Source organism: Ptychodera flava (genome assembly GCF_041260155.1).
Source record: "Ptychodera flava strain L36383 chromosome 3 unlocalized genomic scaffold, AS_Pfla_20210202 Scaffold_25__1_contigs__length_14229661_pilon, whole genome shotgun sequence".
In the NCBI taxonomy this organism is placed as follows: Eukaryota; Metazoa; Hemichordata; class Enteropneusta; family Ptychoderidae; genus Ptychodera; species Ptychodera flava.
In genome coordinates, this window is record NW_027248279.1 from 13899310 (window position 1) to 13926150 (window position 26841).

At 37.0% G+C, this 26841-nt stretch overlaps 1 protein-coding gene across 4 annotated transcripts; it reads left to right on the top strand.

The window, feature by feature from the left end:
* The first annotated feature begins 214 nt into the window (after window positions 1-214).
* Window positions 215-24300, top strand: LOC139125572 (UPAR/Ly6 domain-containing protein cold-like). 4 transcript variants are annotated; one of them, XR_011550283.1, is made up of 4 exons: window positions 491-774; window positions 5424-5585; window positions 6557-8353; window positions 10976-11352. XR_011550283.1 is itself a non-coding variant. In XM_070691666.1 (3 exons), exons 1-3 carry the CDS (start codon window positions 388-390, stop codon window positions 6841-6843), a joined length of 498 nt encoding a protein of 165 aa, XP_070547767.1. In that variant the 5' UTR covers window positions 215-387; the 3' UTR covers window positions 6844-7819. The 4 variants fall into 4 exon arrangements, 3 of the variants coding, with proteins under 3 accessions (XP_070547767.1, XP_070547769.1, XP_070547768.1); XM_070691666.1 differs by lacking the exons at window positions 491-774; window positions 10976-11352 and adding an exon at window positions 215-436 and having other exon boundaries at window positions 6557-7819; XM_070691668.1 differs by lacking the exons at window positions 491-774; window positions 5424-5585; window positions 6557-8353; window positions 10976-11352 and adding exons at window positions 225-436; window positions 21234-21395; window positions 22080-24300.
* The last annotated feature ends 2541 nt before the right edge of the window (window positions 24301-26841 follow it).

Below are 26841 nucleotides of genomic sequence, written 5' to 3' on the forward strand. Positions count from 1 at the left end.
AAATTACGCCTGAACGATATCGTTTGAAATCATTATAACGTAGCTACCAATTTCCTGTTTGCACTGAAACCTTTTTTCATATTATAATCCCACATGCCATATAAAATATAGGATGTCCAGGTCTCTTATAACAGAAACACGAATGAATATTTGTGAAGAAGCCGTCCAGGGGCCCGGTCCAGGGAGCAGGCGTTTACAATGTTCACTTTGCTAGGCAGCCTTATCAACGAGTCTGACCTTAAACACGTCACTCAAAAGTGAAAGGCGTAGCTACAACAAACATTGATCTATATCGTCCACAGCCCTATATAGTTGCCATTACTTCCAACATTTCCTGATAGAAATCAATAATTTTCTGGATAGATCTCGCTGGAGCCGCTCTACAATATGAAGGTATACCTAACCCTGTTCATGATGTTTGCCGTATCTACTTGTGGTAAGTGTCAAGGTTATGTCCCTTACGGGTTCACGAGCAGAGCGCCGCCTACACGCGACTTGACGATTCAGTCATATCGGACAACCAACGTTCCCACATCATCATGTGTCAAGAATCAGCACAGAATATTAGATCTATGTATTTCTGTTGATCGCATAATGGCGGCTTCAGAGTCTGAGTTTAGGTCGTGAAAAGCGTGGAATTTACTGCACCATGAGCTGACTACATTCTCTGGGTGTGACAATTTTATTTGATATGGCAGGGTGTGTCGTCAGTAGCCGACACACACAGTATCTGACTCCATCGATAGAAAACTACGAGGCAGCTGCAAGCTTAAGGTGACGATTTCGGTTTCGATTCACACGTTAGAATAGTCAATCACGATATAGATTAGATCATACCACCGTGGCTACATAGGATGTACTACACTATGCGTAACGAAAATACCCCATTTCCGTGTGACTCAGCCTTTCATCATGCAAGTGACCTCGAGTTCATAGTAATTACTATTCAGCATAATAAACCAGATAGCTTGCCGTTAAAGGGAGCTATGTGCTCGTCCGCATGTTGAGTTACTACTCAACATTATGGGACGGACCATTAGATCTTGGGGGGGGGGTGGTCAAAAACAGAAAAAAAAATTTTCAGAGCAAAAAGTTAGGAAAAAAAAAATCTTCAAACTAGTTTGCAAAATAAAAAAAAAATAAATCAGAAGACAAAGGCGTAAAAAAAAATCTGCAAAAGTCTTTAAAATTTTGAATTTTTTTTAGATTTTACCGACTGAAAGCAACTTTTTGTATTTTTTACTACATCCTCCAGGCACATTTTCATTGTAATTTATACATTGAGTTTGACTGTATCCCCTTATACTGGAAGTTGTGATTATCTTAGCTTTTCAGGACTTTTGTATTCTGATCACTTGAAAATTATGAAATTATAGAGCCTGTTTTCTACTTGTTTCCTGCGTACAAACCAAGCAGGTACACTAGGTAAAACATTGAAACTATGGTATGGTTGTCAAGACAGAAAGTTGTATTTGCCTTTAAAGATCAAGGTAAACAGATGCAGGCTACATCAGTTTCATTTTTTTCACAGCATTTTATTGCAATGATGAATGCAAGAATGGCTGAACAAGTAGAAAACACGTCAATAATGATAAACAACATATCAAGTCATTATGTATTATTTTGCTTTTAAAAAGGCATTTTCAATTCTTTTTTTCTCAAAAAACAGCCTCAAAAAACAACAGCAACACATGTTTTAACATTCAACAATACACTACCGTACGTAGAATGCCATCTATCCAACAAATCCCAACACAAAAACACACAAAAGGGTTGAACTTTGGAAGTTTCTCGATAGCAAATACTGAATAAATCTGCATGAATAATCGTTTTTGTGTAGCAAATTTCAAAGAAATTGGACAAGCCCTTTCAGACAAATATTGAAATTTCAACACATCTATACACATCCAATCAATTTGGACATGCTGCTACAGAGAAATAGATGTTTTGATCCAAAATGTGCATCAATTGCTCTAAAAACACAAATGTGCAATTTTAACTATATTATTTAGCTTATTTTAGCTTCTCAGCTTGTCAAAATTATTTGTAAATCATGAGATATGCATGATGTTTGGTGGGGTGAATGTAGGCATTTCACCACGCAGTAGAAAGGGAAGCCAGGAAACCAAAATAGTAAACCAAATAACACCATTTTATCTCTTTTTTTCAAAAGCTCCAACAGCAGGAGGGGGGACACCCCCCTCCTGACCTCCCCCCGCAAAAATACTCCCCAAGTGCCACCAAATAACACCATTATAATCTCTATTTTTCAAAAGCTCCAATGGCAGGAGGGGGACACCCCCCTCCTGACCTCCCCCCGCAAAAATACTCCCCAAGTGCCACCAAATAACACCATTATAATCTCTATTTTCAAAAGCTCCAATGGCAGGAGGGGGGACACCCCCCTCCTGACCTCCCCCCGCAAAAATACTCCCCAAGTGCCACCAAATAACACCATTATAATCTCTATTTTTCAAAAGCTCCAACGGCAGGAGGGGGAACCCCCTCCTGACCACCCCCCGCAAAAATACTCCCCAAGTGCCACCAAATAACACCATTTTAATCTCTATTTTTCAAAAGCTCCAACGGCAGGAGGGGGACACCCCCTCCTGACCTCCCCCCGCAAAAATACTCCCCAAGTGCCACCAAATAACACCATTTTAATCTCTATTTTTCAAAAAATTCAACGGCAGGAGGGGGACACCAAATACCACCATTTTAATCTCTATATTTCAAAAGCTCCAACAGCAGCAAGGGGACACCCCTCTCCTGACCTCCCCCCCCCGTGACCGCTTCGTGGCCGCTTGTGGTGCTTGGCACCACATCTTTGTCCTCTTTATCTTCAGACAGCGACGAACTAAAAAAAATTATAAATCTGAAAATTTACTCTGAAAAAAAAAATTGCACAGCTAATCTCAATTGGAAAAAAAAAATTCAGAAATTTACAATAGTAAAAAAAAAATTTTCACAATTTCATTGTGACCACCCCCCTCCCAAGATCTAATGGTCCATCCCTAAAAGCGAGGCTCTGACCATCATCGTTTATTAACGGACAAGGGCGAGAGGAGAGCCAAAATTGAAGAGTGAGGCTTGCCGAGGGTGTTATAGGCCGTGGGCTAGAGGGGGTCTACGTGCACCCGACAGGATAACAAACCTGTACTTTTCAGAAGCCATGAAATCCCTACAATACGAAAATGAATTTTAACAGAAAAGATATAGGGATGCAATAGCTGTTACAGTCATGTTTCTGAAAGGTACTGCAAAATCACAATTTTGCGACCGTCATCTGTCTTCTTGTAAGTCATTTTTTGACATAACCTCACTTGTTTGGTATCATTAGAAAGTCAATTAGGCCCTAGAACTTGTATTACGCAAATGTTTTATTCTCTTAAGGGCAAGGGATTTGATCCCTGGGATCAAGTTTGTTTTAGGCTGTAAGAGGAGTATTGAGGGTCAGAGCCTTTTGTTTTCCATTGAAATTGCAATCTGGTATGTAAATTTCCTTGCAAGATGACACCGACTCAGGCCTTTAAGAGTGACGTGCTGCGCTGTATGCGAGCTCAGTGTTTTTGTCAGTGAGTATCGCAACACGCGACGCACTGTCTCGCGCGCTGTAAGCCGTGAACTGGAATTTGAATTTCTGCTCTCTGCCTTACAGCACATCGACAAGTTACAGATCAAAACGTTCACAGTTTGAACAGAAACCGTCGACGGCTGACGGAAAAATGTTGAAAATTATTGTGGTTACTGTCAAGTGTTAGCACGAGTTGGAGATTGGTCGTATTGGTAGTCGGTGATAGAGCAGCAATAGGCCGAATTACTTAAAGGTTAACTTATATTATTTTGGAAGTTAAGTCAGTGTCGTAATGAACTATCAAGAAAGCCTATGCTTTGGCTCCCAGCGGTTCGGTGGCGATGACCCCACTCAGTGTCATATGCGTATTTCCAACTTATTGGAACTCACCATGGACCTTAATTATTCGTTTTATAGAGTCGTTTTATGTTGTTTTGCGGAAAAATAAGTATCGCTGACTATTCAAACAAAATTTAAACTAGTTTGTTCCAGAGTCTGATCGTCCCGGACATGCAATTCAAAATTTAACAATCAACACGATTGAAACTAATTTGGGACAATGGATTTTCATATATTTCAAATTTATCTAAAGTGTTAGGTGCAGTATAGCTATTTGTTGCAATATTACAAATTACTCATAAAAACAAGTGTGTAACTTAAAAAGAAAAGCAGATGAGCTTACATTTGCAGGTTAAAACGACCTTACTTCACCATCCAATTATCCCAAATTAGTTCCAATTTCGTAATCTTTGATGTCATATTTGAACGTTTTGTCAAGTAGTTTTTTTCACTTATAAAACAAACATGACAATAAAAGTTCACCCATAGGAACCCCAAAATGCTATCAAAAATCAATATGAACACACCTATGAACTCGTCGACTGTGATGTTCTACTCATCATTCGGAAAAAATCCTTGTAAAATATATAAAATCACGGACAATGCTAATTCCTGTATTCTTTTTAAAGTTGGTATTGACATAATATGGGAATGCCGTTTGAAAGACATGGATCATACAAAACGATTTTGTTTGAATTTGTAATTTTTGTCTTATACTTTAAATGTTCAGCTTTCACTCTGTATAAACAGGAATTACTGCTCCTACACAACCAACTGTTTGTTGTTAGGGTCCTTTATTTACGCGCAACGGTGAATTACGCACAGCCTGAGGAGTCTTTGTGGGTAGTATGCTTGCTGGTCAAATAAGGTGACAGGTCTTTGTGGAGAGTGAAATGCGACTGCATAGCTGAATGATTACTGTGATATAAATAGACAGGGTCTTCGTATATGGCTTCAGTGACCAGTGAATCTTGTCACCTTGGACGACATGTGTTGAAATAACTCTGATTTCTAAAGACCTGACCTAGGGATCAATGCATTATTCATCTTAGTGACACTGTTCAAAACGATGACTGTAAACTTACCTATTGTGTATATCGCTTGCGACATCAGTTATTGGTATATCTGCTGGTATTTGTGTCCGATTGTGTTCTTAGAGTGTTACACTAAATATATAATGAGCAAAGAGAATGTGAGTAATATGGTTGAAAACGACTTCTGCTTGACCTACATTTCCTGTACGTCCGTATAATGTGTTCACTATTTATCGATCCATTTTCACGATTGTTTCAGCGAGTGACACATTGATTTTATATTATTTGATTTTACAATTACATTCTGGTTTGCTAAGACAACAAGCCGATCGAGGCTGACGTCGATTGTTTAAGCAATAAAGCACACCCAGCTATACGTCATAATATCAAAGGCAGTAACCAAGTTGTGGTAATAAAAGTAGAAATTGTTGTTCGATGTCTGCTGATGACAATCCATTTCACATTTTACCTTTCAGTGTACAGCCTAAAGTGCTACATCTGCAAGGAACAGTATGACGGTCAAATGCCACCCGTTGCCAATGACAACTCAGAGTGTCTGGAGGAAACGACATGTGACGACACTCTTCTGCCTGCCAGTGAGACTTACGATACCTGCTCTACTCAGGTTGAGTACAACAGTAAGAAGACTAGTTATTTGAATATCAGGCACAGATTTACAGTGAATTTTGCACACCCCCAGGGCGAGGTCATCGAAGCCTACAAAGCATTGTGGGGGCTAGGACAAAAAGATAAAAAACACGTTTCCCATAACCCGACGAACCCAATTTAAAACCCTCCGACCCTTCACTTTTTCTCATTTTCACAAATCAAACAAAAATGTGCCGAATTTCACTGTTTTTTGTTGAATAATCTGAAATAAATTTAAAATATATAACAAAACAAAAAAGTACCAAACTGAGCTACCCAATTTTATGAAGCTTTGTTTACGGAAACCTCCGTTTATATTTCTTACGCCTTATTCGGAGTCCTTCAATCAATCAATTGTAAGCAAAAGTAAAAAGCGCCATTATCCAATATTATTGTTCGAAGGCGCTGTACATAAAAATATTCTGTAAAAAGGGTATGTAAGCAAAATGAAAAAGCTCAATAAAAACATGGTGAAATAAAAAGATAAAAAATAAAAAGAAATGAAATTATATAAAATCATTCTGTACTAAAATAAAATAAAATAATACTGTAAAAGGGCATGTAAGCAAAGGAAGAGCTCAATAAAAATTGTGAAATAAAAAAAAGAAAGTTTCAAAAACAATCCAATAAAAAGTAAAACCAAGTAAAAAGCTACCACACTGATGGTGGTTCCCTTTCACGCAAATGTCATAATAAAAACACCACGACCCTTATGGCGCCGTTCGCCGAGGTTGTTATAGCAATGGATTTAAAAAAATATATAATACCAGGGGGTTCCTTTATGTTGACTCGCCTGCAATGCTACATCTCAGTCGGTTTGTCAGCGTATCTGTCCGTAATCGCATTTACTCTCCCAGTTACATTCGTTTACTTTCGCCCACCCAGTGAACTCACTCACTCACTCACTCACTCACTCACTGACTCAGAATTTCACTCTTCACTCCTTTGCGTCTTTTCTCAGGTGACACAGGCAAACTCAAGATAACAAAGGGTTGCTTCGGTTCATTCAGTGAACACTCCTTTGACGACTGTCTTCAGGAGAAGGACAAGTTGGCAGTAGATTATTTCTGTGATACAAAATACAACGAATGGAGTTGTCGTTATTGTTGTCAAGGTGACCTGTGTAATATAAACGCTAACGCTAACGACTCTGATGAGTCAAAGGTCGGTAGGGCACAGGTCGAATTGACGACGACTTTTATCGGACTGATACTGGCAATATTTGGTGCGAAATATCATTGCAAATGATTGACTCATTTTAACATCTGATCTTAGTTCATAGCTTTGTAGTGTGTTTTACGCAGATTATTTCAGAAACTGTATATGTATGATATCAGGGTAGCGTGCAAGGGTAGTATAGGGTCCCAATCTGATAGATCACATTTAGAGACGAACTCCTCCCTTCGTCAGACAAAGAAGGTGACTGTAGAAGACATGAGAAGAGAAGAGCAATGAATGACGCAACGTGAGACTATCTCTGATTCTTATTTAACAGATTGCACGGGAATATAGCTAACAAATTTCAAACAATAGAAACCTAGCTGAGTACAGTCAGATCTCAAATTGTTCAAATGTTATTCATTAGTGACTAACAGGTGGAATGAGGCCTATCTAGATGAAAGATGCAACAACACGACGATTAGCTGAGATCAAAAATGTTGAATGTTGTAGATAATGGTTATTTAGGTCATCTATCAAACAGACAAAATTTCTTGAAACCTTTTCGTAGAATGATTTGATAATAATTCACAATGTCATGAAATCTTGTGAACCAATAGTAGTGGACAATTTCTTGGAAAAAATTGTACAGGGACAAACCTTTATTATAATTGTCGCAGAGTAATTACAGGGCTAAATGATTTATTCCCTCTGTTTTTTTTTATACCGACGGCATATTATGTTATTCAACATCCAAAACGTGTTCAATCGTCCATAATTCTGCTTGTCAACACTGTGTCTACATGTTTTGTTAACCACTGTTTTGTTCACATTTGAATCCTGGTCCGCATCAAAATTTTCACTTATGTCGACAGTAATAATGCAGTCTTCACATGTACTGGCTAACTGGTGACAAGCTGAATAATGTGTATCTTAACATGCTTTGGAGAGTTGGACAATAACTATTGTTGGTATATAAAAAGTAAAATATTCATAGGTTACATCAACTGACCCTTTACGGTAACCCTAACTTCTCCTTTCTAAAATATTAAAAAGATGCAAGAAATGTGCAGTATGGTTTGTTGATAGAATGATTGATATTTTCCCAACTACTCAGGAGTGTGTCAATATAAAGACAAAGAAAAATTATTATGTTGTCGTCACAATTGAACAATGCATAACTATGGGTGTATCCAGTTTCAAGCATGCGTCCGAAATTATCAACAATATTAATTAAATGAATGTAATCTTGTACTAAGTCAGGCTCTTCAATTGTGTGAATTGTGGAAATATGAATGATTCCGTCTATCCAAATACTCATCTAGGGTAAACACCAATATACACTCTCGTATTCACCTCAGCATCCACACAGATATGTGTACAGGCGTCAAAATGGCTAACCTTGATTCACACAGAAATACTGTAGCAACAAGTTTTCTCTTGAAATGTTGCTTCAGGCCAATATATTGTCTTGAACTGGTGGCTTTATATCGGATCACAAACTGCGACAATTATTTATAAGAGCATAAATGACGCTGCATTTTCATGTGATGCTTTTAAAATCACCAAGGTTTCAAGGGTAAACTTGAATAACTGAGTGGTATAACGATCGACCATGTATACTGTAACTTTACAGACCGTTTTGTAAATTGTGGTGTTATTACAGCTGATGTTGCGGACCACTTCCCGATATTTGCTACCTTTGAAAACCTACTTTCAGTCTTTGAGAGTCCTCATCAGGTATCAGCTCAAATACGGAGTTTTGTTAATTATGACAAAGCTCTTTTAAAAAGAGCGTTGTTTGATATAAATTGGGACACAGTTCTGTCAAGCAATGATGTTAATAATGCTTCAACAGTTTTGCAGATATTTTCACTGATGTTTGTATGGAATTTGCCCCATTGGTCACTAGGAATAGAGAGAAAACCAAGTCCAGAAAACCATGGATCACAAAAGGGTTAAGGAAGTCAATTTATACTAAATATAGGACATACCGGAAAGTAGTTAAAAGTAATTTCGAGCCCCTTTTAAAAGCTAGATTTAATGTCTACAGGAATATTTTGACGTCTTTAATAAGGAAGTCAAAAAAAATGTATTACTGTGATAAATTCAGTGATAGTTGTACAGATTCAAAAAAATGTTGGAAGCTTATTAATGAGATCCTTGGGAAAACAGGTCAAACAAGTACTAATCTTCCCAACAAAATCATTGACAGTACAGGGATTATTACGGACCCTTCACATATTGTTCAGAAGTTCAACGATTTTTTCTCTCACATTGGTAGTAACTTAGCAGATAAAATCACAAGAAGTACCAGCCAAAGAAACTTTCACAAATCACCCCATTCCACTAGCATTTTCCTTCATCCAGTAACAGCTGAAGATGTAATCAGCGAGATTTTGTGCCTTAATCCTGCCAAGTCATCAGGACATGACAATATTTCTGCTCGATTGCTGATTGACGCTGCTGTGGCTATCTCAAAACCCTTGTCTCATATCATTAACCTTTCTCTCCAGCATGGTGTCTTTCCCGATTCTCTCAAGATCGCAAAAGTCATTCCAATCTATAAAAAGGGATGTCCACATGACGTTAACAATTACCGACCAATTTCAATTCTCCCCCAACTGAGCAAAATTTTTGAAAAAATCATCAACAAACAATTGGTTTCATTTTTAGATAAGCATAAACTTATTCATCCCCATCAATATGGTTTTAGGAAAAACCACAGTTGCAAACTGGCTCTTATCAATGTTGTTAATGATATGTTACGCAATCTTGATGACGGCAACATTGTGCTTGGAATTTACTTAGATCTAAAGAAAGCTTTTGACACTATTGATCACAAGATTCTTATTGACAAACTCCATCTGTACGGCATTCGAGGAACAGCTTGTGATTGGTTCAAGAGCTACTTGACTAATAGAAAACAATATGTCAGTGCATGCAATTATGTTTCAACTCTTAGTCCCATTGGCTACGGTGTTCCCCAGGGATCAATTATAGGGCCCATTCTTTTTCTTATTTACATTAATGATCTCCCAGATTGTACGTCGTACTTCACTTCCAACCTCTTCGCTGATGACTCTAATTTTTTCCACTCCTTCACAAGTAATACGCTTGATATCAACGATACCAACGTTGAATTTAACAACATTGTGAACTGGTGCTCAGATAACAGTTTGACCATTAACCAGGACAAAACAAATTATGTTATTTTCTCTACTTATCATCGTTCTTACGTTAAAAACGGACAGATTAGTATCGATTCAAATGAGATTAGTAACGTTGAGCATGTTTCACACCTTGGAGTAGAGATTGACAGCCACTTGTCCTGGAAACATCACATTAATAAAGTCTGTACAAAAATCAGTCCAAAAATTGGTTTATTAGCAAAAATCAGACACTTGGTTCCAAAACACATCCTTATTATGCTCTATAATGTCTTTATTCTTCCTCATATTTCATACTGTTTGGAGATATGGGGAAGCACATACCATTCCGCTTTACTCCCTATCCACAAACTTATGAAAAAGATAGTTAGAATTATTACCTTTAAGTCACCCACTACTCCAAGTGAACAGATCTTTAAGGAATTAAATATTTTGAACATATACAATCAGTTTGAATATCAGATTGGGATTTTCATTCATGACCTTTTGTCAAGTAATCTACCCCATAGCGTCAATGATTACTTTTCCTTGTCCACTCACAAATATACCACTAGATCAGTTTCCAACTCTTCCTTTCTGTTACCAAAATGCAAACTTCGCCTTGGTCAATTCTCATTCAGTTATCACGGTGCTAAAATCTGGAATAGGCTTCCACTTTCCATTAGGAACATTTCACATCGTAAACAGTTCAAGCATGCCCTAAAATCTTTCATTATCAATAAATCGTGATTTCCTCGTGTAAGTTTTGCCCACTTTACTTTTTCATTTGTATTTAAGACTATGTTATTGTTCTTTTGGGAGCCAGATTTACATTAGCTTCACATAAGCTATTTCTAGCCCCCGTCACATCTCTGCCCTACAAGCATGTAAAATATGGTTACGTTTCTTACCTTCTTTTCCTGTTCTAAGCTTATGTATTTTTGTAAATCAAGATTTATATAAATTTTTTTTTGGTTCCATAGGATAAAGAATTACATCTACAAGTATGTAGTAAAGACAATGGAACTTTACAAGAAATGTGACGAATAAATAAATAAATAAATAAACACAAGGTATGATCGATGTTCCATTTGAGTTCCTGGTAACGTACCTCAATTAACCCAACATTGGGAAATTCAGGCTTGAGAAATTTAGAGTTATAGTACAATAACAGAGGAGTTAGACCCTTATTTTACATCGGGTAAATCCTACACGCTTTTAGTTCATTTATTTGTTTGTTTGTAGACCTGTTCCTTGTTATGCGAATGCTGTGTATGTCTTCTACTTTGACACTTTACCGTGCAGAAGTCATACTTTATCGTGTAGATTTTATTACTGTGTATTTTTTGGTAAATTATTTGGAAGTTGAAGTTTTTTAATACGTAAACATATTTCCTAAACTTATATATGCACAGGCTTGTAACGGAATCTTTACAATAAAACATCTTAAACAGTACTCTGGTTTTGTGATGTGCGATTCATTTACTGACAATTACAGTGACGTCTCATGAATGCATTTGTGTGAGGGCGCTATACATTGTGATTGTGGAGTTTGTTTCAAGTTAAAACCCAGGCATTATCCCAAGGTTTCCCGTCTTCTAAAGAGACGCAATCATGTGTGAACACATAACATCATGAGTTTTCTGATATAAACAATCATCCATAGGCCAAGAAACTGCACAGATCCTTAACTATTATTCATGGCTGAGGACAAAAAATCTTCCATGGAGTAATTTCGAGTCAAAGAGTTCGTCAGCTTGAAAATACACTATGGGAATTTTTTGTATAACAGAAAATTCCAAACGACCTTGCTGGAATGTTTACTTATATGTAGCATGCATGACTTGAAATATGTAAAATGTATTTATTTCAAAAGTAAATAATGTGCATTGTCGACCTCTACAGCTGTCTATGTAGTATTGTTACTAGGACTAGAAGTCAATCTATTCATATTAAAAGTAAATACAAATGTACACACGGCATTTATCACGCCCTTATACGATATCAAAATTACCATTTAATGCGCCAAGAAATAATTTTTGTATACATGTTGTTTTTTTGGCCTCCCGGTTGTTGTTATCATATTTGTATTTTAATTCTCTAAACTTCCATCCTACTACCATATTTCACACCCACATCTTACTACCTGGGGTTCATTTGGAGCCCAACTCAAACAGCGTAGTTTGCCATTCACGATGCTCATCAGAACTCATATTTCAAATGTGATGAAATTTCTTTGTTAAAAAATAATAAGAAATGCACTAATTAAAATGTTTCGGTGACGCATCTATAACACAACTATGTTATATTCTTACATCGGTTTTGATTGGTCTATTTTATCGTATTTATTTTTTCATTGAGAACCAACAAGCCAAAAGCCAACTGACAGGTCTGACAGTAAAAGCTAAGAAACAAAGTTTGACACTATTTTGTCAGTTAACACCTTTCTTTTCATTGTTGACAATTCGCTGCAAAAGAGATGCAATAAAAACTGTATCACGTTGGTTTAGGCGAATACTATTCCTTGCGAACAATTTCTTTATCTCGACAGATTTCCTAATTAAGTATTCAAATAATAAAGTGAATCAATAAAGCCTAGGTCGTCAACCTTCTTTTCTAAATCCTGCAGAGATGGTTGAAATGTATCACAAAATCATAAAAAATGCTTTCCATGAAATTTGACTAAAGATGGGTATATGCACTGCTTGCTAGCTCTGATCAATGTAACTCTGTATCTACACTTTCAGCTCACACGCAAAATTAATAATACATTTTTAATTATGGAAATTGGCAAATCTTAAAGAATCTGTGAACCTTCATGCCAATAGCAATCTATTGAGTAGCTCATTTAATCCCATCACAAACAGTCTGCAGTTATAAAACACACTTTTAATCTGATGATACCTCCCACTCATACAAACACATTTCGCTACCTGTCAACTTCAAATTTACTTGATACACGTTTGATATGTTTAACAGTTCAGTAGTCTTTGTCACACTGGTACATAGCGGAAGCTGATGGCTATGCTTTCACTTACTTTGACTTCAATTGTAACGACCACGCGCAGTCAAGGTCATTTTGTTGAAATGAGACCGTTATAGCCAGGAAGCCCTAGATCGAGAGTTTGTATTCCGTAAAGATATCGGGGTAGTAAGTTTGAAACCAGTAACTTACACCAGCAAGGCTAAATTGTGCCAAAGCGAACGCAAATTCCAACAAAGGCCAACTTGAATGCAATTTCGTCTGTGACACTGCAGTATAGTACAAGATCTAGATCGCTGCATTCGATCGTTGATACCACAGTCCACACCGTATACCGTAAGGTCTACGGCGACTTTGTCCATTCTTTCGTGCAAATGTCTGTGTAAAAAACTCCACATTCTCAGAAGCATGAGGCAGTTTATTTCTCTAAATTCACGTAAGTTTTGGCCGAAAAAGTCCCGCGTGCCAATAGCAAACTTTTGTCTAATGACAGGCTCCTGTTTAACCTATTTAGAAGATCGTAGAACTCGAAAATGGTATAAAATTAAGCTAAATCAACAAACAAGGAAACCCCCTACTTTAGTGTAAAGTTTGAGTTTAAGAGCACCAAGCGACGACAGTTTTGAGGAATCCGGGTAAGGACTGAACATTTCCCTAGGAATGAGGAGAATTATTCGCGGCAACTGTAAGACAGTGAGGAATGTCTGTCCAGTTTAGATCTTGAAGTTCGAGTACATGGAGCAAATAGTGATAATTGGTTACTCATAAAGTGACAATATTTCTTCGTCTCAGCACACAAAATACTTGCTGTAATCAGTGAGTAGGCTTTACAGTATCAACGGGAACTGAGGATTGTTTGAAGTTATATTTGAGTGTGCATGATTTTGTTCATCTGTTGTCTATTATTTTTTTTCACATGCATAGAGATAAGAACTGCTGAGTGGGTTGGTATGCAGAGCTTGAGCCGCCCTCTAGAGGTTATTTACATAGTATAGAGTCTTTTACTACTATGGAATGGCTGTGGAAAGTGTATTTGCGAATGAACATTTGTTTGAAATGTATTTTTGGTTTTGAAATTTCTACTTTTTACGTTCCCCTGGGGCGTGTTATGTGTTGCTCTCGGAATGCAACTGGATGCTTTATTATGTTCAATATTGTCTGTTTTTGGATCTATCAAATGAGGGAGGGAGCTCAATTTCATGAAACAATAAAATGACGTAAAAAGCGATGATTATTGCTGAATACTAATTATCAGGTATTTTATATCAAAACAATATTATAAAAAATTGAATATTCTCAACGAGCCTCTTACCTTCATAACTGTTTCCATCGATATCCCGATTTTAGAGAAACGGTTTATATCTTTCGTGGCGGCTGGGTAGTTATATAAACTTTTCTGAGCAGTTGAAATCAGTTGAAATGCCCTTTGTGCGGATAATATTCGAAAATTGGATGTATTGTTGAGAGCTTGGTCGTCCTCTTACTACCAGTATGACTTTGCATCACGTGACCTCGACAACAACGGAAACAAAATGTCACCCAGAAACCCACACTGCGCACTTATTCATGTTTCAAGAGTTTATTGAAACCAGAGAGAGAACTTTCATGAAACTGTAGCAGAAAATATATTCAAGTTTTTGCTCGTTTGCGATGCTGTACATCGCCACTAGTAATATAAGAAGGCAGACATCACAATATCGATTTAATAAATAGAGTTTGTGTATTCTGTAATTTGAAGTAAAAAGAGAAGATGATTGTCATTTTCTTTCAATCTGTCCTATTTATAAATAACTAAGACAAAAATGTCTCACTCCCTACTTCCAGACTGGGAGCAACTCTGTAACATTTTACAATCTTTTACAGTCTGCATATTCTGGTCTGCTAATGGTTCTACTCCGGAATAAAAAGGACGCGATGTGTTTTACAGACTCAGTACGCGCAAATAATCACGTGATGCCGGTACAAACAAGCCCACATGTGTGCCAACGCGTATGGAAATACACGTACGTCTGTGCGCGTTTGCGCACATGGCTTTGTTTGTAGCGTGGTCGATTCGAATTCCGGGTTTGGCCTATTAACCTATGTAAATATGTTTATTACGCATCTTAAAATATAGATATATATCTGTAGACCAATATGTCGAAAGAACCATGTATGATTTTATTTTGGTATTGAGAATTTATTTGTATATGGCCAGAGGCTTTGTTATGCATTAAATAGCCAGTCATAGGCTGATTTGAAAGATTTATACCTTCTGTATATCCCCTTTCCCAATTTGCAAATATACTAGGATGGTCATACAGAAATGCGAGAACTTGTTTATTCATTCTGTGCTGCTACCATCGATATACTTCCGTGTGCAGTTTATGAAATATTTTTACTCAAAAATGTCAAAACTCGGAGCAGAAGGTTACAAGATGAAAACAAACAAATAATGATAATAAATCAATGTTACTGCTATATATATCTGAGAGTACTTTATTTATTTATTTATTTATTTATTTCGAGAACCAGCTCATACACCAAAAAACATACAGAAAAAAAGGGGGACTGTTAAACTATAAAAAAAACTATAAAAACACTAAATCATGAAGGAAATTAAAACTGACAGACAGAGAAAACTTACTTTAAAAGCAGTTGGAAAACAGTCTTTTCCAGAACAGGCTACCACACATAATATATGTATTGATAGCAGCACTAATAAGAGAATTTTCACTATTCATCACCCTCATATAAAATTTCGAGCGTAAAGTGCGCTGTTTACTTTCGAAAGTCAAAATGTTGCTCTGAACAAAAGTGTTCGAGATACTTAATCTTCTGTCAATACCAAACAAGATTCTAAAACCGTTGTTATAAGCAACGCGAACATTATTGATACACTGATTTGTGAACTTAATCCAAAGATGTGAGCAGTACATAGAAGTACAATATGTTATAAAAAGTCTCGTTTGACAGAGTACGAACAGTTCCAAAACTCACGGATTAACATGTTAGCTCTGGCATAAAACAACCTCATTTGACGCTTAATATCATCATTATCATCGCCATTGCTGTTGAAAATGACACCAAGACAAGAATGCTTATCTACAAAAGAAAGCTCTTTGTCACACAAGTACACATGCGGAATCTTACAAATATTAAGCATATTAGGCAAAATGGCAAGACACTTAGATTTCAAAGCATTAAAGACAATATCATGGTCATTAGCATATTGAGTACAAATATTCAAGAGGTTGTTGATACCCTTTACACTAGGACAAATCAGTACTATATCATCAGCATATAACAGATGATTCATGCACTTTCCAACGAGGAATTCCGAAGCAGCCGATATTTTTCTTAACATGTAAATGACTAAGTTTATCACCATAAACTGAAAAAAAAGACGTGGAGAAAGTATGCCTCCTTGTCTCACACCATTACATGTTTTAAAATGTTTAGATAACACAGAACCCCATCTTACAGTAAACGTACTGTGCGAAAGTTGCTGAAACCTGCTACATATAATGATATAACAGATATCTGATTGTTCTTATTACACGAATCACACGGGTGTCGATTATATTGGTATGAATTTGGTTTATTGACAGGAATATTGAAAAACATAATACAACAAATCATCGTCAGAGATAATTACTCTGGCAGTAGGCCTTATACAAGTCTAGTCTTATCAGAAGTCTGTCTTCCACTACGCGTCTTGTGCTCAATTGAACTGCTGTCAGAATATACAATGTCTGTCTTTCTTCTTGTGTTTTGGTTTGTTAGTTGTTATGTTGCTTTACATCTCCTTGCTCGTTGTTTTGACACAGGTCAAAGGTACAATTGTTTTACACAACTTCATATAAACAGTCAAAAAGTATGAAGTAATTCATGTCATATTGTATTATTTTAGGCGTCCAGTAGTGTCTGATAAATATCAATACATGTCGAGTCATCAGCAGTCAATTTCAATCTTGATAACTAAGTTTGTAATTTTGTCAAACTCAGTTCATTCCTTCCATTCAGGTCTTTTTTTACATTAGTAGGTCAAGTTGTTCTGTTGAGTAAATGCTAAAATTTTCTAGTCCGTGTACTGGATATCCAACATTCTGTGAAGCGTACTACTATTAATGAATTTGTTGTAAAACACGTGAGCACATTCAGTTCATATCTGGTTTACATCCATGCATACTCGTGCACGTACTTCATGGGTACGTATACCGGCTGCAATATACTACTGCCGTACTGGTAAGGAGATCGGCGATCAACAATGCTTCCCGTTTTCAAAACCGCGCACCGTTGCGCACCTATCGTTGCACCCACGTGTTAGGCATCTTTAGTAAGCTGGTTTTCTGCCCCCTTGGAATAATATAGAAATAACTTAGTAAGTTAGAACTACGATCGTAAAACGCCCGCAAAAATGAGTCGACTGTCAAAGTTAAAATCGCGGGAAAGTGTGATGGCGATTTGCGTATTTCAATGACTAACTTTGAAATTATGTAACGAGACAAATCTCGCACGTACCACCCTCCAAAGCTGCCATTTCAAAGTTTTCATCATTTTGGAGATGTTTTCATTCGAAAGACACGAATATCTGTCAACTGGGGTTAAAAAACTCCGCCGAAAGTTGCCAATGGGCTCGTTCCCGCAAAATCGTAAGTTCACTTCCGTATTCACAAATTTTAATATTCATGAAAAATGCCCTTCTGCGATGGCAAATACAAAAGGTCATGACTTCAGCAAATGTCTCCTATTTAGAGTGTACACGAACTGTCTACAATATGAAGGTATACCTAACCCTGATGATGATGTTTGTCGCACCTCCTTGTGGTAAGTGTCAAGGTTTTGTTACTTATACTGTTTCACTGACAATATGCGCCGCCTACACTCGACGTGACGGTTTAATCACATCGGAAAACCAACGTTCCCACATCATCATGTGTCATGAATCAGCACAGAATATCAGATCTATGTATTTCTGTTGATCGCAGTATGGCGGCTTCAAAGTCCGATTTTAGGTTTTCTGCATCAGTCTCTTCCTTCCTTTGGGCTGACTGCATTCTCTGGGTGTGACAATTTCATTTGATATGGCGGGACGTGTCTTCAGTAGCCGATACACAAATGTCCATTGCTAGAAAAGGCAAGGCAGCTGCAAGCTTAAGGTTACGATTTTGGTTTCGATTCACACGTTAGAATTAGATCATACCTCCGTGGTTACATAGGATATACAACACTATGCGTAACGAAAATACCTCATTTCCGTGTGACTCAGCCTTTCATCATGCAAGTGACCTCGAGTTCATAATAATTACTATTCAGCATAATAAAGCTTACGTTAAAGGGAGCTATGTGCTCGTCTGCATGTTGAGTTACTACTTTCATAAAGGGCCAAGCTCTGACTATCAACGTTTATTAACAGGCAAGGGCGACAGGAGAGCCAAAATCAAAGGGCGAGGCTTGCCGAGGGCGTTATAGGCCATGGGCGGGCGGCGGGAGGGGGTCTACGTGATCCCCAGAGGATTACAAATTTGTATTTTTCAGAGGTCTTGGGATCCCTAGAATACGAAATGGAATTTTTAACAGAAAAAATTATAGGGATGCAGTAGCTGTTATGGTCATGTTTTGAAGTGTACCGCAAAATCGCGATTTCGCGACCCACATACATTTTCTTCAAATCTGCGTTCTTGTAAGTCATCTGCTGAGCTTATTTTTTAACATTACCTCAGTTGTTTGATATCATTAAAAAGGCAATTTATTCTTCGTTAAGATGACATACTGTAATATGATATATCTTGTACACATTTTGTGAAATATGACCAAACCTTACCCCATACCCAAAGTTTAACATCGCAAATTACAGTTAATCGCAAATTCTACCAATTTGTTAGCTAGACACAATAAAACATGCAATGCCTTGTAAGAAATCTGTTGTACAGGGACATGCCAGAAATATGAAACAGACTTTTAACAGAAGAAAATATTTGCATTCTATGGTTGTAACAGCCATATTTTAAAGGGTACCGCTAAATCACATTATTGCCGACTCGTGGAGGTTCTTTGTGTCGCGGAGTCTATTATTTTCATTATGTTATCAACGAATCTAAGAAAACCGTCAAAATTTAAGAAAATTTCTCACGCGATAGACGACGGGCCCCCGGAATTTGTATTACGCAAATGTTTTATTCTCTTAAAGGCCAGGGATTTGATCCCTGGGATCAAGTTTGTTTTAGGCTGTAAGAGGAGTATTGAGAGTCAAAGCCTTTTGCTTTTCATTGAAATTGCAATCTAGTATGTAAATTTCCTTGCAAGATGACACCGACTCAGGCCTTTCAGAGTGACGTGCTGCGCTGTGTGCGAGCTCAGTGTTTTTGTCAGTGACTCGGTATTTCAATACGCGACGCACTGTCACGCTCGCTGTAAGCCGTCGCGGACTTGAATTTGATTTCTGCTCTCTGGCTTAAAGCACATTAAACATGTTACAGATCAAAAGTTCACAGTTTGAACAGTAACCGTCTACGGCTGACGGAAAAATATTGAAAATTATTGTCATTACTGTCAAATGTTAACACGAGTTGGAGATTGGTCGTATTGGTAGTCGGTGATAGAGCAGCAATAGGCTGAATTATTCAAAGATCATCTTATTATTTTGGAAGTTAAGTCAGTGTCGTAATAAACTATCAAGAAATCCTATGGTTTCCCATCGGTTCTGTGGTGATGACCCAACTTAGTCACAGTCAGCAGGTATCCCAGTCATAAGCGTATTTCCAACTTATTGGAACTCGTGCACAATGGACCGTAATTATTTGTTTTTATAGAGTCGTTTTATGTTGTTTTGCGGACAAAATAAGAATTGCTACACTTTTTAAACAAAATTAAAACTAGTTTGTCCCAGAGCCCGATCATCCCGGACTTGCAATTCACAATTTAACAATCTTTGATGTGATATTTAAAAGTTTTGTCAAGTAGTTTTTTGTCACTTGTAAAACAAACATGACAATAATAGTTCACCCTTAGGGAAAAAAATGCTATTAAAAATCAATATGAACACACTTATGAACTCGTCCGTGATATTCTACTCATCATTCGGCAAAAATCCTTGTAAAATATATAAAATCAATAACAATGCTAATTCGTGTATTTTTTTTAAAAGTTGGTATTGACATAATATGCGAGTGCCATTTGAAAAATCATGGATCATACCAAACGATTTTGTTTGAATTTGTAATTTTTGTCTTATACTGTAAATGTTCAGCTTTCACTCTTGAATTACTGCTCCTACACAACCACCTGTTTGTTGTTAGGATCCTTTGTTGACGCGCAAGGATGAATTACACGCAGCCTGAGGAGTCTCTGTGGGTAGTATATTTGCTGGTCAAATAAGGTGACAGGTTTCTGCAGAGAGTGAAACACGACTGCATAACTGAATGATTATTGTGATATGAATAGAAAGGGTCTTGGTATACGGCTTCAGTTATCAGTGAATCTTGTCACCTGCGGTGACATGTATTGAAGAGGCTCTGATTTCTAAAGACCTGACCTAGGGATCAGTGCATTATTCTTCATAGTTACACTGTTCAAAACAATGGCATCAGTTATTGGTATATCTTCTTGTATTTGTGTCCGATTGTGTTCTTAGAGTGTTACTAATACACTAAATATAGAATGAGCAAAGGGAATATGTGGTATATGGTTGAAAACGACTTCTGCTTGACCTACATTTCCTGTACGTCTTTATAATGTGTTCACTATTTATCGGTAGAACTAGCTAAATTAGAATCCAGATTTCACGAATGTTTCAGAAAGTGACACATTATATACTGGTATGATTTAATTGTTGATTTCTTGCTGTAATATAGTCACCAAATAAGTCAGCCGGGAACGTTTGCAAAATATGTGACGTAAATTCTGATAACAATTATCTAAATCCCGGAGATGGATTTTTATGTCGACAATTTGTTTTAGTGAAGGTCCTTTAATTTTGACCATGACAGTTTCCAAGGCCGCATTGAAGTCATTCACGCTGACAATTTTAAAATTTATGAAACTCGTCATACCAGTTTGACACTTCGTTTTAAGCTGTTAACAAGTGTGTCTAGTTTCTCTGACTCTGGTCATGGTACTGATCGGCACCGCCAAAAACGTTTATTTTTATTTTATCTTTGAGTTAAAAATGAGCAACTTTATGTCACCTCGTGTTACACCTTTCTTACACGTCGTGTCAGATGGAGCCAGGTAAAATACGTCATAATATCCAAGGCAGTAACTGAGTTGTGGTGATGAAAACCCGAAATGAAAGAATATGGTCATAATATCAGCCGCCGTTCTTCGTCGTCTGTTGATGACAATCCATTCCACATTTTGCTTTTCAGTGTACAGCTTAAAGTGTTACATCTGTAAGGAACAGTATGACGGTCAAATGCCACCCACAGCCAATAACAACTCAGAGTGTCTGGAGGAAACGACATGTGACGACACTTTTCTGCCGCTCTATGAGAATTATGATACCTGCTCTACTCAGGTTGAGTACAACAGTAAGAAGGCTAGTTATGATTTACAGTGAATTTTGCACACCCCAAGGCCGGGGTCATTGAAGCCTACAAAGCATTGTGAGGGTTAAGACAAATAGATAAAAATATACGTTTCCCGTAACCCGACGAACCCAATTTAAAAACCTCCGACCCTTAACTTTTTATCTCATTTTAAAAAATCAAGCATAAATGTGCCGAATTTGCTGCTTTTTGTTGAATAATCTGAAATAAATTAAAATATATAACATAACAAAAAGTAACCAACTGAGGTACCCTATTTTATGAGGGTTTGTTTACGAAAACCCCCGTTTATTTTTCTAACACCTTATCGGAGACCTTCAAGTAAAAAGCTACCACACTGATGGTGGTTCCCCTTTACGCAAATGTCATGATTAAGTTTCTTTATTTACTTATTTCACATCAACGTCCCCTTTGCTTAGCGTGAAAACACCACGATAATTATGGAGCCGTTCGCCGAGAATGTTGTAGGAGTGGAAAGCAAAAATAATATCAGCGGGTTCCTTTAAGTTGACTCGCCTGTAATGCTTACATCTCCGTCGGTTTGTCAGCCTGTGTGTCCGTGATAGCATCTACTCGGCCAGTTATATTCGTTCGCTTTCGCCCACCCAGTGAACTAACTCACTCACTCACTTAGAATTTCACTCACTCCTTTGCGTCTTTTCTCAGGTGACACAGGCAAACTCAAGATAACAAAGGGTTGCTTCGGTTCATTCGATAAACACTCCTTTGACGACTGTATTAAAGAGAAGGCCAAGTTGGAAGTAGATTATTACTGTGATACAAAATACAACGTATGGAGTTGTCGTTATTGCTGTCAAGGTGATCTGTGTAATAAAAGCGGCGCTTGGGGGTCAAAGGCCGCATTGACAATGACGTTTATCGGACTGATGCTGGCAATATTTGGCGCAAAATATCATTGCAAATGATTAACTCATTTTAAACAGCTGATCATATATAGTTCATAGCTTTGTAGTGTGTTTTACGCCGATTATTTCAGAAACTGTATATGCATGATAACAGGGTAGTATGCAAGGGTAGTACACTGCCCCAATCTGATTGGATCAGATTTAGAGACGACCTCCTCCCTACGTCAGACAAAAGAAGGTGACTGTGCAAGACATGATAAGAGAAGAGCAATGTATGATGCAACATGTGACCATCTCTGATTCTTATTTAACAGAGTGCACGGGAATATAGCTAACAAGTTTCAAACAATGGAATCCCTGCTGAGTACAGTCAGATTTCAAATTGTTCAAATGTTTTCCATGGCAACCTATTCATTAGTGAATTACAGTTAGGGTGATGCCTATCTAGATGAAAGATGCGACAACACGACGATTAGCTAGGATTAAGAATGTTGAATGTTGTAGATAATGGTTATTCAGGTCATCTATCAAACATACAAAATTTCTTTGACGCTTTTCGTAGAATGATTTGATAATTATTCACAATGCCATAAAATCGTATGAATCAATTGTAGCTGACTATTTCTCAGAAAAATTGTACAGGGACAAACCTTCATTATAACTGTTGCAAAGATACTACAGGGCTCAATGATTAATTTTTTCCCTCTGTTTTGTATTATTCAACATCCAAAACGTGTTCAATCATCAATAATGCTGCTTGTCAACACACTGTCTACATGTAAGGAGTGCACAGTTTTGTACGTACACGGACGACCTTCATCAGAGGGTATACACATACAATGGAAAAAAGGGACGAAAATTACATTTTGTAACTGCATTACCTAATATGCGCTAAATTGTTGCGTATTTATTCTCATATTCGTTGACAGAAACGTTAGGAAGAATAAACAATTGTATAGTAGCAGATAGGACTTGTCAACTATTTTTCACACCTCATGACCCTTTACGGTAACCACAACTTCTCCTTTCTTAAATATTGAAAAGATGCAAGAAATGTATAGTATGGTTTATTAATAGAGTGATTGATATTTCCGAACTATTCAGGAGTGCGTCAATATAAAGATAAAGAAAAATTATTATGTTGTCGTCACAAGTGAACAATGCATAACTATGGATGTATCCAGTTTCAAGCATGCGTCCGAAATTAACAACAATATTAACTTAATGGATGTCATCTTGTACTAAGTCAGGCTTTTCAATTGTGTGAATTTTAGAAATATGAACGGTTCCCTCTATCCAAATACTCATCTAGGGTAGACACCAATATACACTCTCGTATTCACGTCAGCATCCACACAGATAGGTGTACAGCCGTCAAAATGGCTAACCTTGATTCATACAAAACTGTCAGCAAAAATGTTTCTCTTTAATGTTGCTTTAGGCCAATATGTTGTCTTCGACTGGTGGCTTTATATCGGATGACAAACTGCGACAATTATTTATAAGATTATTAATGACGCTGCATTTTCATGTGATCCTTTAAAAATCACCCAGGTTTAGCTTGCAAAGGTAAACTTGGAAAACTGAGTGGCATGATAGATGATCCATTTGAGTTTCTGGTAACGTATCTCAATTAACCCTACATTGGGAAATTCAGGTTTGACAGATCTAGAGTTAATAGTACAATAACAGACTGAGGAGTTAGACCCTTGTTTTACATTGGGTAAATCCTACACGCTTTTAGTTTATTTGTTTGTTTGTTTGTTTGTTTGTTTGTTTGTTTGTTTGTTTGTTTGTATAGCTGTTCCTTGTTATGCGAATGCTATGTATGTCTTCTACGTTGCCACTTAACCCTGTCAGAATTCATACTTTGATTTATCGTGTAGATTTTATTACTGTGTTTTTTGTTTGTAAATGATTTTGAAGTTGAAATCTGTTTTTAATACTTGAAGCATATTTCCTAAACTTGCATATGCACAGACTTGTAACAGAATTTTTGCAATAAAACATCTTAAACAGTTCTCTGGTTTTGTGATGTGCGATTCATTTACTGACTATTACAGTGACGTCTCATGAATGCAGTCGTGTGGGGGCGCTATACAATTTGATTGTGGCGTTTGTTTCTAGTTAAAACCCAGGCATTATCCCAAGGATTTCCGTCTTCTAAGGGACCGTCTCAGATTGTCGCAGAAGTTCAAGAAACGAAATTTCTTCCTTTAGATCAAAACCCCTCCCCCCTCCCCCTAAACGAAACTTCAAAAGTGCGAAAATGTTCATGCCTGCCTGAGAGTACAATGTTGCATTTTGCTATAGTTAGTAAAGACGTATTCCCCTTGCCACATTACAATTAAAGTAATCGATCAGATTTGAGTACTAACAGGGCATTTTACCGCATAAAAGTTTCATTTTATTTTACTTTCCCTTTTTGCATCTCTTGTGCTGTTCTTTGTCTTTGTGAACACGCAATTTGTACTTGGTAGGGGTGGTAAATAAGCGAGAAACTTTGACAAGGGGGGCAGGCATGTTCAATCATATTAAAACGACTATGACAAGGTGCATAACAAGTGATAATAAAGACATCTAGTGGTTAGAGCAGACGCTTATAAATAGCACATTTAAAAAATGATACTTTTTGTCTTTGTATAATTTGCTGAATGAAATGTTTTAGGATACAACGTTCCTATCGGTAAATTGTGTTTGGGGCACAAACAAGATGGAAACAGTTACAAATTTGTTGGCACGAGTGTGCAGTTTTTCTTTAATTTAAAATAAACACACGAAAACTTGTGATCACAAAATAAAAGTGCGAAAGTGAAGTTCACTAATTGAATGGAGGTCAAACCCCCTCCCCCCTAAACGAATAAATTTCGCTTTTTGAACTTCTGCGACAATCTGAGACGGTCCCTAAAGAGACGCAATCATGTGTGAACACATAGCAACATGAGTTTTCTGGTATAACCATTTAATAAGTTAAATCATTAACTAAAATAACTAATTTTTGTAAACATGTTAGTTTTTTTAGGCCACGTGGTTGTTGTTTTCATGTTTGCATTCTCTTAACTTTCATCCTACCACCATATATCACATCCACATCTTACCAACTGGGGTTCATTAGAAGTCCAACTCAAACTGCGTAGTTTGCCAATCACTATGCTCATCAGAACTCATATTTTGTGTTTGATTATATTTCTTTATAACAAAATAATAATAAATGCACTAATTAAGATATTTCGGTGACACATTTGTAACACCTCTATGTTATATTATTACATCATTATTGATTGGTCTGTTTTATTGTATTTATTTTTAACACGATTGGAACTAATTTTGGATTACTGGATGGTGAAGTAATGTCGACGTAAGCTACAAATGTAATCTAATCTGCTTTTCTTTTTACATTACACAATTGTTTTTATGAATAATTTGTATTATTACAAGATTCAACTACATGGCACCTAACTCTTTCAAGAAATATAAAAATATGAAAATCCAATTATCCCAAATTAGTTTCAATCGTGTTTTTGCATTGAGAACTAACAGGCCAAAAGCTAAATGACAGGTCTGACAGTATAAGCAAAACACACGCCAATTATCTGTACAAAATATCTTTGACAGTCTGACGGAAGACAAACCTATGGCAAACATGGCAACAAAATTGTATTTTCACACTAGATCGTTATAAAAATACATTGATCTTGGAAGAAAGGAAAACTTCCTAACGTTCAGGCGAGATCGCGCAGGTTGTTCTTCAAGATAGAATGAACCAACCTCGGAATTGATACTCTTGTCAATTGTGTCACCAGACTTAAGCATGGTGATACTGTTATCATCTGACATGCAAGTAGAAAACAAAAGTTGACACTATTTTGTCAATTAACACCTTTCTTTTCACTGTTGACAATTCGCTGCAAAAGAGATGCAATAAAAGCTGCTTCACGTTGGTTTAGCTGAAGACCATTCCTTGCGTACAATTTCTTTATCTCGACAGATTTCCTATTCAAATGATAAAGTGAATCAGTAAAGCCTAGGTCGTCAACCTTCATTTCTAAATCCTGCAGAGATGGTTGAGAGGTATCACAAAATCATAACAAATGCTTCCCTGGAAATTTGGCTCAGGGAAGATGGATGTGTGCACTGCTAGCTCTGATGCATCTCTGTATATACACTTTCAGCTCATACGCAAAATTAATAATACATTTCTAATCATGGAAAATGGGCTAATCGTAAAGAAATTGTGACCTACATGTCAATGGCAACTTATTGAGTAGCTCATTATTCAGGCTGTGGTTATTAACACACTTTTAATCTGATGATACCTCCCACTCATAGAAACACATGTCGCTATCTGTCAACTTTAAATTTACATGCTACAGGTTTCATGATATTTAACAGTTAAGTAGTCTTTGCCGCAATGGTACGGCTATAACAGAATAGCGAAAGCTTATGGCTGTACTTTCACTTACTTACAAGTTTGCCTGTCTTTGCCTTCAATTTTAAAGGCCACGTGCGATTAAAGGTCATTTCACTGAAACGACACCCTTATAGTCAGGAAGCCCTAGTTC